This window comes from Leptopilina heterotoma, unplaced genomic scaffold (genome assembly GCF_015476425.1).
Source record: "Leptopilina heterotoma isolate Lh14 unplaced genomic scaffold, ASM1547642v1 Lhet_7, whole genome shotgun sequence".
Classification (NCBI taxonomy): Eukaryota; Metazoa; Arthropoda; class Insecta; order Hymenoptera; family Figitidae; genus Leptopilina; species Leptopilina heterotoma.
Genome location: NW_025111161.1, coordinates 152,562 through 170,190, shown reverse-complemented (window position 1 = coordinate 170,190; position 17,629 = coordinate 152,562). Strand labels below are relative to the sequence as shown.

General features: G+C 22.2%; 2 protein-coding genes across 2 annotated transcripts in view; one reads left to right on the top strand and one right to left on the bottom strand.

Moving 5' to 3' along the window:
- The window catches only part of LOC122510499 (afadin- and alpha-actinin-binding protein-like), a 68,019-nt gene that overhangs the window by 31,357 nt on the left and 19,033 nt on the right, over positions 1-17,629 (bottom strand). The gene's annotated exons all lie outside the window — the stretch shown is intronic.
- The window catches only part of LOC122510497, a 30,043-nt gene that overhangs the window by 5,861 nt on the left and 6,553 nt on the right, over positions 1-17,629 (top strand). The window contains exons 2-6 of the mRNA XM_043625187.1: positions 8,064-8,149; positions 9,707-10,538; positions 10,850-11,143; positions 14,418-15,310; positions 15,616-15,783. Coding sequence (XP_043481122.1) covers positions 8,073-8,149; positions 9,707-10,538; positions 10,850-11,143; positions 14,418-15,310; positions 15,616-15,783 — 2,264 coding nt within the window. The 5' untranslated portion in view covers positions 8,064-8,072. The remainder of the gene's footprint in view (positions 1-8,063; positions 8,150-9,706; positions 10,539-10,849; positions 11,144-14,417; positions 15,311-15,615; positions 15,784-17,629) is intronic.

Genomic DNA, 17,629 nt, shown 5'->3' with positions numbered 1-17,629 from the left:
AAACATATTTTAGTCTACAAAATGTTAAATTTTAATTAAAATTATTACCATTCACATTGTGGGTATACATTTTGGACGAAATTTATATGTTTTAACTTTTTATTCATTGATGACTCAGAGAAGATATAAATAAACTTCATTCGCCCAAAAAGCTTATTTAAATAGAGTTTTAAATTCTAAATATTCAATAAATTCATTAATTTCCAAAACATTCGCTTAGATTTGATATTATTAATATTTTTACTTTATATTATTATTTATGTTTTTACATTTTTTGTTCTTAATATTTATTGCCAATATATTTCCATGATTATCGATTTGCAAATGATTTCCTAATCGATAACAAGAATGATATTAAGTGATAATAAAGCAATGTAATGATGCAAGTCTGGATAAAATTTAAATGCAAAAAAGTTGAAAAAAATATTCTTTCTTACTTTCATCGAAACAAATTCTTTTAATAAAAATATAAAATAAGAAAAAAATTATAAAAACTTAAGCAATTTTTATGTTTTTACTTATTTTAAAAAGTATCATATTTTAATATTGCACCAAAGTTGATAGACGCAGTGATCTCTTATCAAAATAATCTACCGGCATATTTGGTGCGATAATTTTCAGTTCATTTGTTTCGTTTTTATAAAAAAAATGGCCTCTTCATTTGCAATTAGCATAAACGTCTCATGTGGAAACACATTTTGTACTTTATCTATAATTCAAGACTGTAATAATGACAACTAATGAGGCAGAAAAAAAGACACCAGAAAACAAACTTAGATAACATTAAAATGTTTCCAACAACTGTATAATAGAGCTATTTGAATGACAACAAGCTGTTTTCAAATAAATTATTAAACAGATAAAGTACACTTGATATTTAAAAAAAAATACTTTATTTCTAAAACTGTCAATCTATTTTCTTTATTGTTCTATATTTTCACTTTATATAAAAAATATTTTTTATAATCAAATTTATATATCGAACCAGATGTGTTAACTCCAAAGGAATGTTTTCACGAGATTTCTGTTAGCATTCGAAATCCTATAATTAGCAAAATTGGACACAAGTGTGTGCAAGTTGACAGAAACAGTCGGAACACAAAAAAAACAGAAAGCAAGTTTTACAGGTTTTAAAATAATGATTGGACATACAAGAGGAGTCGAAATGGAAACCTTTTCTCTTAATCAGAAGCTCGAACCTCAATTAACGTTCTTATGGTTTTTTTCAGCTTTTTTTTATATATTTTTTCAGTCTTATTTATTTAGATTAATATAAATATTCATCAATTAAGTATTTAAAATCTTTTTTTCGATGTATAATAAACTGTCCTCTTATTTATCAATTAATAAACAATTCAAAGATTTTCAAAGAAAATTATTTGTTTCTTATAATCTTTTCTACAAATTTTTTTGTTCATTTCAAAAAACTTTTATCTGAAAATAAATGTTTGATTTCTTTTAATTAATTTTTGTAATATATTTAGATATGTAATTTTTATATATAATATCAATGTAGATAAAACTGTCGTGTAACTCTTTTAAAAGAAAAATTTATTCTGAAATAAATTATGAATATTGGAGCATAACGAACTGTGGAAATTTTTTATGTATTTATAACTAACTGATTTTATATATAATACATTTTAGAAATATTTTCAAAATTAAACTAATTTACTAGCAAATGTAACGCGCGCGGAACGTGATTTCTCCCATTTATTATTATTATGCAAATTAAAAAATTTTTTATTATCAAATATGAATTTTTGAATAATTTCAGATTCAAACTTTAAAAAAATTCAATTATTAACTAATTTACAAATTAATTATTCTTGTCTATTAATTTCAAAAATTTTAATAAAATTCTTCACTAGAATTCCAATTATTTTCATAGATTATAACATTCGTAGTAGGAAATAAAAATTATTTTTATAAATAAGTAAATTTTTTTGCAAAAATTCAATTATTTTTGAACAAAATTTTAATAAAATTTCACGAACGAATACAATTATTTTCTAAAATTTTAATAAATCTCTTGAAACAATTCAAATATTTTCATAAATAATAACATTCTTTCTAAGAATTCAATTATTTTTATAAATAGTAAAATTTTTTGTACAAAAATTCAAATATTTTTAAACAAAATTTTAATAAAATTTCACAAACGAATACAATTATTTTCTAAAATTTTAATAAGTCCTTGCAAACAATTCAATTATTTTCATAAATAGTAAAATCTTTGCAAAAATTCAATTATTTTCAAAAATGTTTCACTAAAGAATTCAATTTTTTTCTTAATTTGTTATAAAATCTTTGCAAAAATTCAATTATTTTCAAAAAAAATTTCACGAAAGAATTCAATTTTTTTTTAATTCGTTAAAAAAAATTTCAAAAAAATTCAATTATTTTCTAAAGTTTTTAAAAATCCTTCGAAACAATTTAATTTTATTACTAAATAGTAAAATTCTTTGCAAAAAATTCAATTATTTTTAATACAATTTTCATAACATTTCATTAAAGAATTCAATTTTTTTAAAAATTTTAATAATTTTTTTCGAGAAAAAATTAATTTATTTTCTAAAATTTCAATAAATCCTATAAATAATTCAATTATATTTATAAATTGTAAAATTCTTATAAAAACTTCAAATATATTCCAAACGATTTCACAAAAAAATTCAATTTTTTTCTTAATTCGTAAAAAAATATTTCAAAAAAATTCAATTATTTTCTAAAATCTTCATAAATCCTTCAAAAAATTCAATTATTTTTAATCCAATTTTAATAAAATTACATCAAATAATTCAAGTTTTTTTAAAAAAATTTTTAATAATATTTTTCGAGAAAAAAATCAATTATTTTCTAAAATTTTGATAAATCCTTTGAATAATTCATTTATATTTATAAATAGTAAAATTCTTATCAAAAATTCAAATATTATATTCAAAACAATATAACTAAAGAATTCAATTTTTTAAAAATTATTAATATCATTTTTAGAGAAAAAATTAAATTATTTTCTAAAATTTTAATAAATCCTTGGAAACAATTTAATTATTGTTTTAAATAGTAAAATTTTTGCAAAAATTAATTTATTTCCAAAAAAAATATCACAAAAGAATTCCATTTTTTTAAAACTATTAATAACATTTTTTGAAAAGATTCAATTATTTTCTAAAATTTTAATAAATCCTTTAAAACAATTTAATTGATTTTAAAAATAGTAAAATTCTTTGAAAAAATTCAATTATTTTCAAAAATTTTAATTAAATTCATTAAAGAAACTCCATTATTTAAAAAACATTCAAAGAAATTCTTCAAAAAGAATTTAATTAGGATCATTAGTATTTTCAAAAATTTTAACAAAATTCTTCGCGAGAATTCAATTTTTTCCTAAATAATAAAATTCTTTGAAGGAATTCCAATATTTATCAAATTTTCTGATAAAAATATTTGCAACAATTCGATGATTTTCAACACATTATTTTTAAAATTGAAAATATTTAAAAAGAAAAATTATTAAAAAAAGTTAAGAAACAAAAATATATCAATTATTATAGAAGATTTCTGACAGTTTATAATTTTTTATATTGATTGCTAATTAATTAAAACAGTTAATTTCTTATTTTTAATTAATAGTCTGATAGATCTAAATTTTTATTACTGATTAATGTTGAGAAAACCTTTTAATTATTATTTGAAAATTTAATTATTGTTGCATTTTTTAGAATATGAGAAATTTAAACCCTATTTAAAAAATGCTATTATAAAGTAATTATTTTATAATAAAGTGAATTATAAACTTGACAAAATTTGGATTCTCTTTCTAAAAATACATATTTACATATTAGGTTTTTGATAAACATTATTATTATTATTTGATAAATAAACAAAATTGTCATTATTCCAATTTCCGAACGATACAATTTCTTGGTCCTTCTAAAATTTAGAAAATTAATGCACTTTTCTAACCTAATAAAAGTCCAGAAAAATTTGTTTTACTTATTTGAAAAAAAATTTAAATTTAAATTTTTTAATTCAGTAAAAATGGCAATTAATTTTCTTTACAACTTAATATAGAAATTTTTTAAAAAACATTTATTTTATTTTCGCGCGAATTTCTGTCTAGCTTAATTTCAATGTCATTCCTTTAAGTTCTCATACATAATTAGGTGATTATATTTCTTTTAAATGCAAGTTGCCTATTTGTCTTACAAGGTTTCTTTTTAAACGATATGTATATACGTTTGTTTGTTAAATGTGTGTGGATTTGATAGCCTTCACAAAATATTCGAACCACACTTTCATTTGAAGAAAAAGAAGTAAAAAAAAAATGTTAAACAAACAACAGATTGTGCCAATGAACTCATCGCTTCTTGTTCACGTAAAAATTATTTTTTTTTCAAAAAGTAAAGAAAATATAAAGAAATGTTTGAAAAGCAATGATGTCAATTGGTTTACCAGATGTACCTTTAAAATCAATAAATAACATTTAATAAGTAATAATAAAAAAAAAAATTAAACTGCGTTATAATTTCAATAATTAATATAATTACTATAATTTTAATAATTAATATAATTACTTGTAATAAATAAGCAAAAATCATAAAGAATTAATTAGGTTTGAAAAAATTAAAAATATAAATCATTAACTAAATAAGAAAATAATAATTATGAAAAATGTTTAAGAATCCGTTACCTTGACAGTAAATAAATAAAGAAAGAGGTACATTAATATGAATAAAATAAATATTACAATAATTAAACATTTAATTAAACATTCAAATCTGTAAAAGATAATTAAATCAACATTTATGTAAATTATAATAAAAAAAAAAAAATTTTTTTTACAGTGATTAATATTTCAATACTATAGAGTAATTAAAAATCGATTGTTAATATTGCTTATTGCAAAAAGATTTTAGAAAAGTTTAACATTATCTCTTGTTCATTAAAAAATTCTTATCTCAATCGAAAAGAAATGAATTTTTGATCCAAAAATAGAGAAACATATACTCTCATGATTTTAAAAATTTCTGCGCATTTTTCCAAATGAAGGTCATGTTTAATCTCACTTTTAAGCAGAACACGCATTTTTTTCACATTTTAATGAAATTCAAGGACTTGAATCATAAAATCTTATATACTGGTGAAAGGAAATGACTTAATAATATATTATACTTGCATAAAAATAAATATAAATTTTATTTTGTCAAGCGATAAGAAAAATATAATAAAATGTATTAGCGACAATTTTTATCACACATAAAAGTAAAAAATTAATTAACATTGATTTATGTAAAAGCATAAATGAAAAAAAAAATTAAAACAGAAATAAAATTTATTAATACGATACCAAAAATGATAATAATTTTTATTATTAATAATAGACAGATAGTGGCAATAAAATAAATAGTAATAACACTGATAGTAGTAAAAATATTTTTTTTATGAAATTCCAGTGAAATATTCCCATAATCAAGTAAAAATTTCCTTCGTTTTGCAAATTGGTCCAGAAAATATAGTTAAAAGAATGAATTTTTATCAAATTCGTCACTCACGACACAGGAGATTTTGGTGTGTCTGATTGCAAATTTGATTTAATTAAAAAAAAACAAAATGGCGGTTCCAAAATGGCGGACATAAAAACAAAATGAATTTTCAACTAAAATTCTTCTTTAAGTCAATTTCTTAAAAATGATTTTTGAAAAAGTTCTTTGTGAATTATCAAATTAATTTGTTTACAATTTCATTTTACAAAATTTCGATTATTCTAAAATTCTTCAATTAAATATATTAGAAATTAAAAACTTTAAATAATTAAAAAAAATTCCATTAAACTTATTAAGAAAAATGAATTCTATAGAATTCTTAATTAAAAGTATGAAAAGTTCAAAGATTTAAAGAAATTCATTTTTAAATCAATATTTATTAGAAAATTCTACGAGAATTCAATTATTTAACTAATAAAAATAAATATTTTATTAAATAATTGAATGTTTCTTAAAATTAAATTTTCATAAAGAATTTTATCAACAAATTTTTAAATAATTGAATTCTCATGACAAATTTTAATAAAATTTTAATTTTAAGAATAATTTCATCTTTCGAAAAATTCGATTAAAATTGTATTAAAAATAGTTGAAATTCTGTGATGAGTTTTATTATTTGTGAAAATAATTGAATTTTTGGGGAAAAATTTTATTATTTATAAAGGTAATTGAAATTTCGACGAGAATTTTTGTAAATTTTTTAACATAATAATTGAAAATAATTCTTTTTTTTTCAATATTAATAAAATTCCTGAAATAATTGAATTTTGCTAAAAGTTTTATTAAAATTCATAAAAATAATTGATTATGCAATAAATTTTAATAAAATTCCTGAAAGTAATTGAATTTTTGCAATTTTCGTATAATTTATTAATTTCTATAAATAATTAAATTTTGCGAAGAGTTTTATTGAAAATTCATGAAAATAATTGGATTTTGCAAAGAATATTATTAAAAGTCCTGAAAATAATTGAAATTCTGACAAGAATTGTATTAAAATTTTTGAAAATAATTGAATTTCGGAGAAAAATTTTTCAAGATAATTGAAATTTTGACGAGAATTTTTGTAAATTTTTGAACATAATAATTGAAAATAATTGTTTTTTTTGCAATATTAATCAAATTCCTTAAGGAATTGAATTTTACAAAAAGTTTTATTTAAAATTCATAAGAATAATTGAATTATGCAATGAATTTTAATAAGGTTCCTGAAAGTAATTGAATTTCTGCAATTTTAGTATAATTCCTTAAAATAATTGAATTTTGCTAAGAGTTTTATTGAAAATTCATGAAAATCATTGAATTTTGCAATGAATTTTAATACAATTGCTAAAAATAGTATTAAAAATCCTGAAAATAATTGAATTTTGTGAAGAGGCTTATTAAAATTGATGAAAATAATTGAATTTTGCAAAGAATTTTATTAAAAGTCCTGAAAATAATTGAAATTCTGCCAAGAATTATATATTAAAATTTTTGGAAAATAATTGAATTTCGGAGAAACATTTTATTATTTGTGAAGACAATTGAAATTTTGTAAATTTTTGAACATAATTGAATTTCTGCGAAGAATTATATAATTTTTGAAAATAATTAAATTCTTGAGACAAATTTAATAAAAATTTCTTTTTAAATAATTAAATTCTTTTGTAAAATTTTTGTTGAAATAGCAGACATTGAAAATAATTGTATTCTTTAAAGAAATTTAATTAAAAATATATTTATAATAATACTTAAATTCTAATAAATAAATTGTAGCAAAGGTTATTAAAATAATTAAATTTCTTTTGATAAATTTTAATAAAATTTTTAAGAATATGTAACTTTTTTCGAGGAATTCCATAAAAATTGTATTAAAAATAATTGAAATTCATCATTTAGTTTTATTATTTATTTAAATAATTGAATCCTTGTAAAAAATGTTATTATTTATAAAAATAATTGAATAATATACGAAAATAATTTGTAAATAATTGAATTTCTGTGAAATTTTTAGTATTTATGAAAATAATTAAATGTTTGCGTAGAAATTTTATTAAAATTATTGTTAACTAATTGAATTCTTTTAGGAATTTTTATTAAAGTAATAGATATTAAAAATCATTGAATTAAAGGAAAGTTTTTTAAAATAATTGAAATTTTGACAAGAATTTTATTAAAATTTTTGAAAATAATTGAATTTCTGATAAGAATTTTACTATTTTTTAAAATAATTGAATTTCTGTAATCATTTAGAATTGCTTCAAATTTCAATTTGATTTAGTGTTCGGTTTAAATATTCTGAATATATACTCTTAATGGAATATTTCAGGAATTTAAGTGGAATACTCCCCGCTGTTAGGAAAAGAAATGTATTTATAAATTTTTAAAAAACATTCAAAGTTGTTATTTTGCATAAACATTGGTAACATTTTCTGCCTGAATTACGTGAAAACAATAAAAGTGTACATCATATATTTATGGATTGTTTGCATGAAAGTGAAATATAGTTTATACGTCTTCTGTTTTCTGTAGGTTTTCAGAATGCGCCAGGCCACAACGGAACAACTTTGGAATTTGGACAATGCTTCATTAAAAGGCATCGACTACTCACTTAAAAGGTAACTTTTCATAATTATCAAAAATTAGAAAAAATTTATGCATATAATTCATTACCGTCACCAACAATTGGCTAAACACCCTAACACAGAAAAAATGGTAATCTAATTTTAAGAAGCTCCTACTTTAATAGGAGCCAAGAATATTCTCCACTTAAATTAAGTGCCCAACTTAAATTAAGTGGGGCACTTAATTTAAGTAGGGAATAACTTAAAGTAAGTGGCCTCACTTAAATTACAAAATTCTTACAATAAGATTGATATTTTTATTGTAAGAATAATGCGCCAATGCAGATAGCGTTGAGTGACCATAACACGTCAGCTTTGTATAAATGATTTTAAAATTGTGTTAACAAAATGACACAAAGCAAAAATTAATTTTTGAACATAACAAATTTTTTCTTAACTAAAGTTCTTCTAGTAGACTTCTAGTAGACTTTCTTCAAATTAATTTTCATGGGAAAATGTTCTTTTCTCAAATTTTTTCTTGTAATTAACGGCTAATAAACAGACTTTGTTTTGTAACGACCAACCCACGTCATTTTCTTTGAAAATAAAAATTAGAAGAGGGAAAACATAAAAGTAAACGATAAATATTACAAATGTGATTCAATTACAATAATAAAGGTGACTGATAAAAATTGCTTATCACTTTGTATGGCTGTTTAACCGCTTCACTTAATTTCGATTTCATTTTCTTTTTTTTTTTTTTTTTGCCAAATAAAATTCTCTGAGTCAAGTAATTCGACTTCTGTATGAAAAAAAGAAATCAATTCTTTCTTTATTGAACAAAATTTTTGGTGCACAAGAGAAATATGTAACATTTGCAAAAATCTAACAGATCGACTTCTTTGTCGTTAAATGCCGCCAGAGGCATTAATTTCAAAAACAAGGGAAATGCTTGTCTGATTTTGCATTTTATTTTACAAACAAAATGTTTGCAATTTGTATGTATTATTAAATTTTTAAAACCCTGTTTTAGTTCTTTAACAATTTTTGTAATTGAGTTTTCAGTTTAAATTTGAATTTAAATGTAATTTGCAGTCGTCATCGTTTTCTTATCAATTATGATACTCTTATCGTTTTATGTCACTTTATAAAATTTAAGACTTTGTTCACCTTGGTTTATATTTACATTTTAAACTTTTTATGTTGTTTATAAATTGTAAAGTTTAAAAAAATTCATCCTTAAATTTTAAAGCTTTTAATTTTAGTTACACTTACCATGTTTTGTCATGTTAATTCATCATGACAAAACTTTTTTTATTCTTTAAGTCAAAAAGTTCAAAAGTGCGTCTCAACACTGAAAAAAAAAAATTCTTAATTTAAGAATATATGCTAAAAAAAGATGTCCCACTTAAATTAAGTGGGAAATATTCTTACCATAAGAATATATTCTCATTGTAAGAATATTTCCACTTAATTTAAGTGGGACATCTTTTTTTAGCATATATTCTTAAATTAAGAATATTTTTTTTTTCAGTGAAAATTTAAAATGCCAAGTATTCAGAAAAAGGAACAAGTAAATTCTAATTAAAGAAAAATAAATTTTCTTTCTAGAATATCGCAGGAGAGTCAAATTAAGGAAATCATGGCAAGAGTAAAATTCCCTTATGACGAGATCGCTGAATCATATTCAGAAGCTGAGAATACCAAGTCAAAGGCAAATTCTGAAAAGCCAAAAATAGTTCTTTGTAAGAATAACTCTATTGATTCTGATGCATCAACTAACGATTCAACGAGTGATGATACACCAGAATCATCACATTACTGTCCACCACCAACCTATTCGAATAGTTTCGGCGATATTATTGAGCAAATAAAAAAGTTGAGATTCATTCGATCCTGCAGTAAAGTTGAAAAGAAATTATCAAATTCAAGGGAGAAGTCAAATTCAACGGAGTCGATGGATAATAATTCAAAAGACACTGAGCTAACAAATGATGATGATGATGCTCTCAACTCAAATTATTGTAAACAATATTATCAAGTAAACATGTACAACGATAAAAAAGATAAAGACGACGAAGAGAGTTTGAATACAACCGATCTGGATAATCAATCAGATGATGAAGGTGACGACGATGGGAACCTCATTGAGCGAGGACCTGTCAGGCCACAATTGAATGCAATTCGAAGTAAACCCTACGACACATTGGATTGGCTACTACAATCTGATAACTATCCACCCCACGAATGTACCGATAGACAACAAAGTGAAACTTCTGATTATGAAACAAGTATCCAACAATTATTAACTGATACGGATTATCGAGAGAGACTTGATTCTTGTCTGGACCAATTGTCAGATTCTAATAAAAAATCTCCACTGTTCAATGAAAATTTGGATCCAAACCAACGACAAAAGTTTTCCAATGTCCAGCAATCAATGGTGAGCTTCTTGGATGATTGTTACTTTTAATGATTGAATTTTATTTCTAACCATTTTGATGAATGTTTTAATTATTAAGTTCATCATTGAATTGAAAACAAGACCTAATTTTTAACACGTAATTTTCTTTATTCAACACGTAAATACAGTTGTGGAATTTGAAATCAGACTTAACTAATTTTTTTATTTAACACGTAAATACAGTTGTGGAATTTAATTAATTTAATTTTCAACTGTATTTACGTGTTGAATAAAGAAAATTTTAGTCAAAAAAAAGTTAATTACTCGAACAATTCTATTAATTACTGTAGACGTACTCTTCGACGAAAACTCCTCCTGCAATTTTTGTGAATAATCCAGAGGGGACTTCACTTTTGGATATTTTGGCTCGAGGAGGATTTCAAGCAGCTCAAGTTTTCTCCGATTGTGGAACTACAAATGGTTCATCGCCAGGAATGAATTCAGAAGCTTGGCCTGATTCGCCTGCTAGTAGTTATAATGTTATTTCTTCAAGACCAAACAGTCGTGCTTCGAGTAGAGCACAATCACCAGGTTCTGCTGTGATGCCCATTAATATTGCAAGCAGTCCTGCTGGTTCATCTCAGGTACAATTTTCATCAAAGTTTCATTTTTTTTTTTTTTAACAATTAATTGTCTGAATACATTCAAACTCGATACAATTTCAGACTTCGCACTCGATAATTAATTTTCAAAAAGTAGCAAAATGTAGCTTTCAAACTGAAAAATAGTAGTAAAAAAGTAGCCGTACAAAAATTAAACTTAACGACCAAAAAAACTCGTTTTAGACACTTTACAAAAGTGACAAAAATTCCATTCTTTTTTTTTTAGTTTCCTGACTTTTATTCCTAATTTTCATCAAAAATATTCATTTCTTCTTTATCCGGCTAATAAATTGAATTCATGAAAACAAATTTTATTATTCATGAAAGAATTTAAATATTTATAAAAATAAATTAATTCTTGTGAAGAATTTTATAAAAAATTTTAAAATAATTGATTTCTTTCGACTAATTTTATGCAAATTCTAATTTAAATAATTGAATTTCTGAGAAATTAATATTATTCATGTAAAGAATTAAATTCTTAGAAAGATTTTTACAAAATATTTTTTAAATAATTGAAGTTTGTTTGGAAATTTTAGAAAAATAGTGGATATTGAAATTCATTGAATAGCGAAAAGTTTTTAAAAATAATTAAATTTTACAAAGAATTCTATTACAATTTTTGAGAATAATTGAATGTCTGTGTGGTATTTTATTAATTTTTTTTGGAAATAATTGAATTCCTAAAAAGTATTTTATTATTTATGAAAATAATTGAATTCTAGCGAACGATTTTATTAGAATTTTGTAAAATAATTGAATTTCCAAGAAAAAATGTATTAATTTTAAAAATAATTAAATTATTGTCATAAATATTGTTATTTATGAAAATAATTTAATTTAGCAAAGAATTTTATTAAAATGCATCAAAATAATTGAATTTTCGGGAATAATTTCTTATTTATCGACACAATTGAATTCTTTGGAAGAATTATTTATGAAAAAACTTTTCAAAAAATTTTGTGAAATAATTCATTTTTTCGATGAATTGAATTTTTAAGAATAATTACATTTTTTGAACAATTCCTGTAATATTTTATTAAAAATAATTGAAATCTTGCGATGAATTTTATTATTTATGAAAATAATTTAATTATTGTTAAATTTTAATAAAATGTTTACAAAAAATTTAATTTCTGTGAAAAATTTTTGCTTTTTTTGTAAATAATTGAATTCTTCCAAAGAATTAAAAAAAAAATTTTTTTGAATAATTTTTTTTTTTTGAGAAATTAAAATTAAATTTTTAAGAATCGTTACATTTTTTTAGCAATTCCTGTCAAATTTTATTAAAAATAATTGAAATCTAGCGATGAATTTCATTGTTTATGAAAATAATTGAATTATTGCGAAAATTTCGTTAAAAAACGTTTGAAAAGAATTGAATTTATGTTAAATATTGTTGTTATTTTTGAAAATAATTGAATTCTTCATAAGAATTTTTTAAAAATTGTTATTGTTATTAATTAATTTTTTTGAAACATAATAAATATTATGAAAATTTAATTTTAAATAATTGAATTCTTGTGAAAAACTTTATTTGTGAAAATAATTGAATTTTTCGATTAATTGATTTAAAATTTTAAAATAGTATTAAAAATAATTGAAATTCTTCGATGAGTTTTATTATTTATGAAAATAATTGAATTCTTGCTTAGAATTTGATACAAATTTTTTTTTTTAAATTGATTTTTCATGACAAATTTTATTATTAGTGAAAGTAATTGAATTATTGCGAAGAATTATATAAAAATTATGTTAAATAATTCATTTTTTCGAAATTTTTTTAAAAATTCTGTTCGAAATTAATTTTATTCTTGTGAAAATTTTATTATTTATGAAAATATATTAGGTTTGGATGAATTTTATCAATTTTTTCTTTAAATAATTGAATTCTTTTGCGAAATTTCATGAAAATACTTGATTGAATATAATTGAATTTCGAATATTTTTTCAAAATAATTGAATCTTTTTAAAGAATTTGATTATAATTTTTGAGAATAGTGTTTTGATTTCTAGCCATAACGAATTTAAAGTAGTGGAAATTCTTAAAAAAAAAAACATAAATATTAGCTTTTAGTATCTGAAATCTAAAAAAAGTACTCAAATAGTAGCATAAGGTAAAAAAAGTATTAAGTAGTAGGTTTTACTAGATGAGTGCGAAGTTTGTAATTTTAAATTTTTCTATTAGAGGTCCTGATTTTACCTTTAATTTTTAACTACAAATGTATAACTTAAATCTTTGAAACTTGATCCACTGTTATTGGTAAAAGTGGATCAAAATGGATCAAAAGTGGATGTAAAATGGTTATTACATGTATTTTGAATTTTTAAGAAATGTTTCAATGAGTATTATACTTGAATGTTATTATAGTTTTAGGAACTGAAAAAATACTAGACAATAATTTTTTTCTTGATACTTTAACATAATCTTGTAAATGTTTAAATTTAATAACATTATTTTAAAGTAATACTTGTTGTTCTACTTAAAATTAAAACAGAATATAGTTTTAATTTTTAAGTTTCTAACTAAATAAATGAATATTTATTGTTTTCAATTATTTGACTATTTCTAACAAGAACTTTAACTTAATTCAAGCTTCGTAAGTATATGTCAAATAAAAAAAAAGTCCCATTATGTAAAACATATAATTAAAACAACTTGACGAAGAAATTTTATCAAGCATAAGTTGTAAAACATGTAAAGGCAATACTGATATGTATATATAAAGATACAAGAGAATAACAATCAACTATTAGATTACATTTGAAAATAGGGGAAGCCCTCGATTTTCCGCGAAAACAGCAATAAAAGTGAAAAACTAAAAATTTTTCCATTTGAAACATTTGGCACCTGGCAAAATGAAACGAAATTCTAAAATATCCCCGAGGCATATTTTTTTAACTGAAAAAATAATAAATATAATGCTTCTGTTTGTTTTTAAAACGGTTTGTGGACTCTCTCGATGTTTTCCTTATTTGTATTTATTTTCGCTCTTGTCATATATTCTTTACTTTTGTGGTAGTTTTACAAGTAAGCTAATACTTCAATACCTCGTAAAACAATTGTTAAATAACTGCAATTAAAAACCGTTATTTATTTATAAATAAAACTTTGTACTGTTTAGACTAAAGGAGTCACAAATGTTATATGTTGACCAATAAATTTTACAAAGACAATGAGTAAAATCTTATTAGTGTGATAGATTCTTTAACCGAACGTCATGTGTTATAAATAAAAATCTTTCTTTAATTGCAGATTTCTTTAAGTTTTCGATCACCTCACGGATTTTCTTCATCGTCCTCATCTAATCAATCCTACTGTGAAACGCCAAGTCCAGCGAATTATCATTCACCGTTGGATAGTCGATCTGAAGATCATCTTGACGAGAGATTTAATAGATTTGTCTCCTGGCAGGAGAGTAATGAATCTTCGGGAACAATTGTCAATACAGCGGAATTAATCGACGCGATAGACAGCAATGAACTTCAGTTAGTTGAGGAAGTTGTTTTAAAGGAATTAAGCAGAAAAGGCTGTAATTTGGAAGAAATGCAGGTAGTTCCTAATTCACAACTTGCCTTCAGAAAGTTCGAGTCTCCCGGATCTGTACAAAGTCCAAGGGATAAAGAATCACGATCTTCATTGGATTCTGATCACAGAGCCGCAACTGAGATAAAGAATGAGAGAGCAGACATGAACTTCTTCAGTGATTCCTTGAACTTTGGAAGCACGGGCAGTATCATCAATGAAGCTCAACAGAGTTTAGTGTATCCAAAAAGTGGCGATGGCTTTGATTTGGTTTATTCGGAAAATCAGTCGCCCGTTGGTAGTTTTAGGGAAAAAATGTCACCAGCTAACAATTATGTTGGTAATTCATCACCGAACAATAGGTACATTGACAAGTCATCTCCAGTGAGTTTGGAAATTGATGCAACAATTGAAAACATTATTGCCAATTATTCCAAAACGAATAATGGAGAAAGCACAAATGACACTATGAACTTTGACATGAATTTGTTTGAATGTGCCAAAAGTACTTGTCCTACATACAATGTTTCATCAACCGTCCAAAATCACCAACATAATTTTATTTCACAGCCACCATCCACGTCTACATTTAACGAGTTCCAAGTGCCTGAAGTTTTAAGAAAGTAAGACATTCTTTGCAAATTGTTTCGAATTTTTTAATTTTAGAAATTTGACAATAGATTTTCATAACTGTTTTAAAAAAACGAAAAAGAACTTAACCCTTAACTTAACTAAACCCTTAACAGCGATGACAAAGATTTGACGGACAAAATTTTGTCATCAGCAGTTAAGGGGTCATCATTGCAAAGCGTTGCAAAGAAACGTTTTCTGAAAAGTTGTACTATACGAAAAAAACATTCTTTTTGGTTTAATAATTTTCCCAACTATTGAGCTACAAAAAATTAAAGAAACAATATATTTAATGCAGACATTCGAGACGTCATGTGGCGCCTTGGTCTTCTCTGAATCTTCCTTCGACAAAAGCGTGTGATAAATTAATTGAGGAATTGAACCCCAAGGATGTGGAAAGGGCCATGGCCAGTCTATTAAAGAAAACGTCAGAGGAATTGGCGAAACCTGATAAAGACGGCGATACGTGAGTTAATTTGTCACTATTGATCGCTTTAAAAATTGTTCCACATTTAATCACTAAATGATTTATAGAGAATAAAAACTTATTTAAAAAAAGACTTTAATAAAAGTTATTGATTAAAATATACTGAATAAGACGCTAATAATAACTTTAAACAAATATGAATTTAATGTTACTAAGAGCAATTTATTTATCAAAGAAAAGTACATAACTTTCAATTGAAAATTTCAAATATAATTTGAATAAAAATAAAACAAAGACTATAAAAAGAATTAATATATAAATGTTTGAAATAAAATTAATATAAGAAATAAAAATATCAATTAAACTACTACAACACCTGTTTACACAATATTAACAAAAAAAAAAGTTATAAAAAATATGGGGAAAAAATGTTATAAGAAATAAAATTAACACATTGGAGAAAAAGGAAATTAACAGTTTATGTAGAATCAAGTGATCCTGTTTTACAAACAGGAACAAGTTTTTAATTTATATGACAAATCATAATTATTACCCTAAAATTGATAAATTATTAAGTCAAGTTTATATACTTCAAAATTTTTATATTAGAAAATGAAACTAAAAAAAAGTAGCAATTGAAAAATTAAACTTGATGACCAAAAAACTCGTTTTAGACATACTTCTCCAAAGTCCAAACTGACAAAAATTCTATTCTATATTATATTTTCCTGACTTTTTCCCAATTTTCATAAAAAATATTTACTTCTTTCTTATCCTGCTAATAAATTCAATTCCTGCAACGAATTTTATTATTCATGCGAAAGAATTTAAATATTTATCAAAAAAATTTAATTCTTGCAACGAATTTTATAAAAATTTTTAAATAATCAATTTCTTTTGACTAATTTTATGCAATTTCTAATTTAAATAATTGAATTCCTGACAAATTTTTATTATTCATGAAAAAAATTGAATTTTTACGAAAATTTTTGCAAAAATTTTTTAAATAATTGAATTATCTGTTTGGAAATTTAATGAAAATAGTAGATATTGAAAATCATTGAATTGCGAAATGTTTTTTTAAAATAATTCAATTTTACAAAGAATTTTATTAAAATTTTTGACAATAATTGAATGTCTGTGTGGTATTTTATTAAATTTTTTTAAAAATAATTGAATTCCTAAAAAGCAATTTAATATTTATAAAAATAATTGAATTCTTTCAAACGATTATATTAGAATTTTTTTAAATAATTGAATTTCCAAAAAATAATTGAATTTTTGGACATAATTTTGTTATTTTTCAAAATAATTGAATTCCTTCAAAGAATTATCCATGTAAATAATTTAAATCTTGAAAAGAATTTCAATAAAATCTAAAAGAATAATTAAAGCATTTCAAAAAATTTTTATTAAAATTGTATATAAAATAAATAAATAATTGATTTCTTTCGATCAATTTTACTAAAATATTTGAAAATAATTGAATTCCTGTGAAAAACTCTAATATTTTTGTAAATGAATTAAATCTTCCAAAGAATTTAAAAAAACATTTTTTTAAATAATTGATTTTTTCGAGGAATTGAAATTAAATTTTTAAGAATAATTACATTTTTTGAGTAATTCCTGTAAAATTTTATTAAAATGTTTAAAACGAATTGAATTTTTCTAAAAATTTTGTTATTTATGAAAATAATTGAATTATTGAAAAATTTTAATAAAATATTTACAAAGAATTTAATTTCTGTGAAAATTTTTTGCAATATTTGTAAATAATTGAATTCTTCCAGAGAATTAAAAAAAAATTTTAAATAATTGATTTTTTCGAGGAATTGAAATTAATTTTTTTCGAATAATTACATTTTTTGAGCAATTTCTGTAAAAT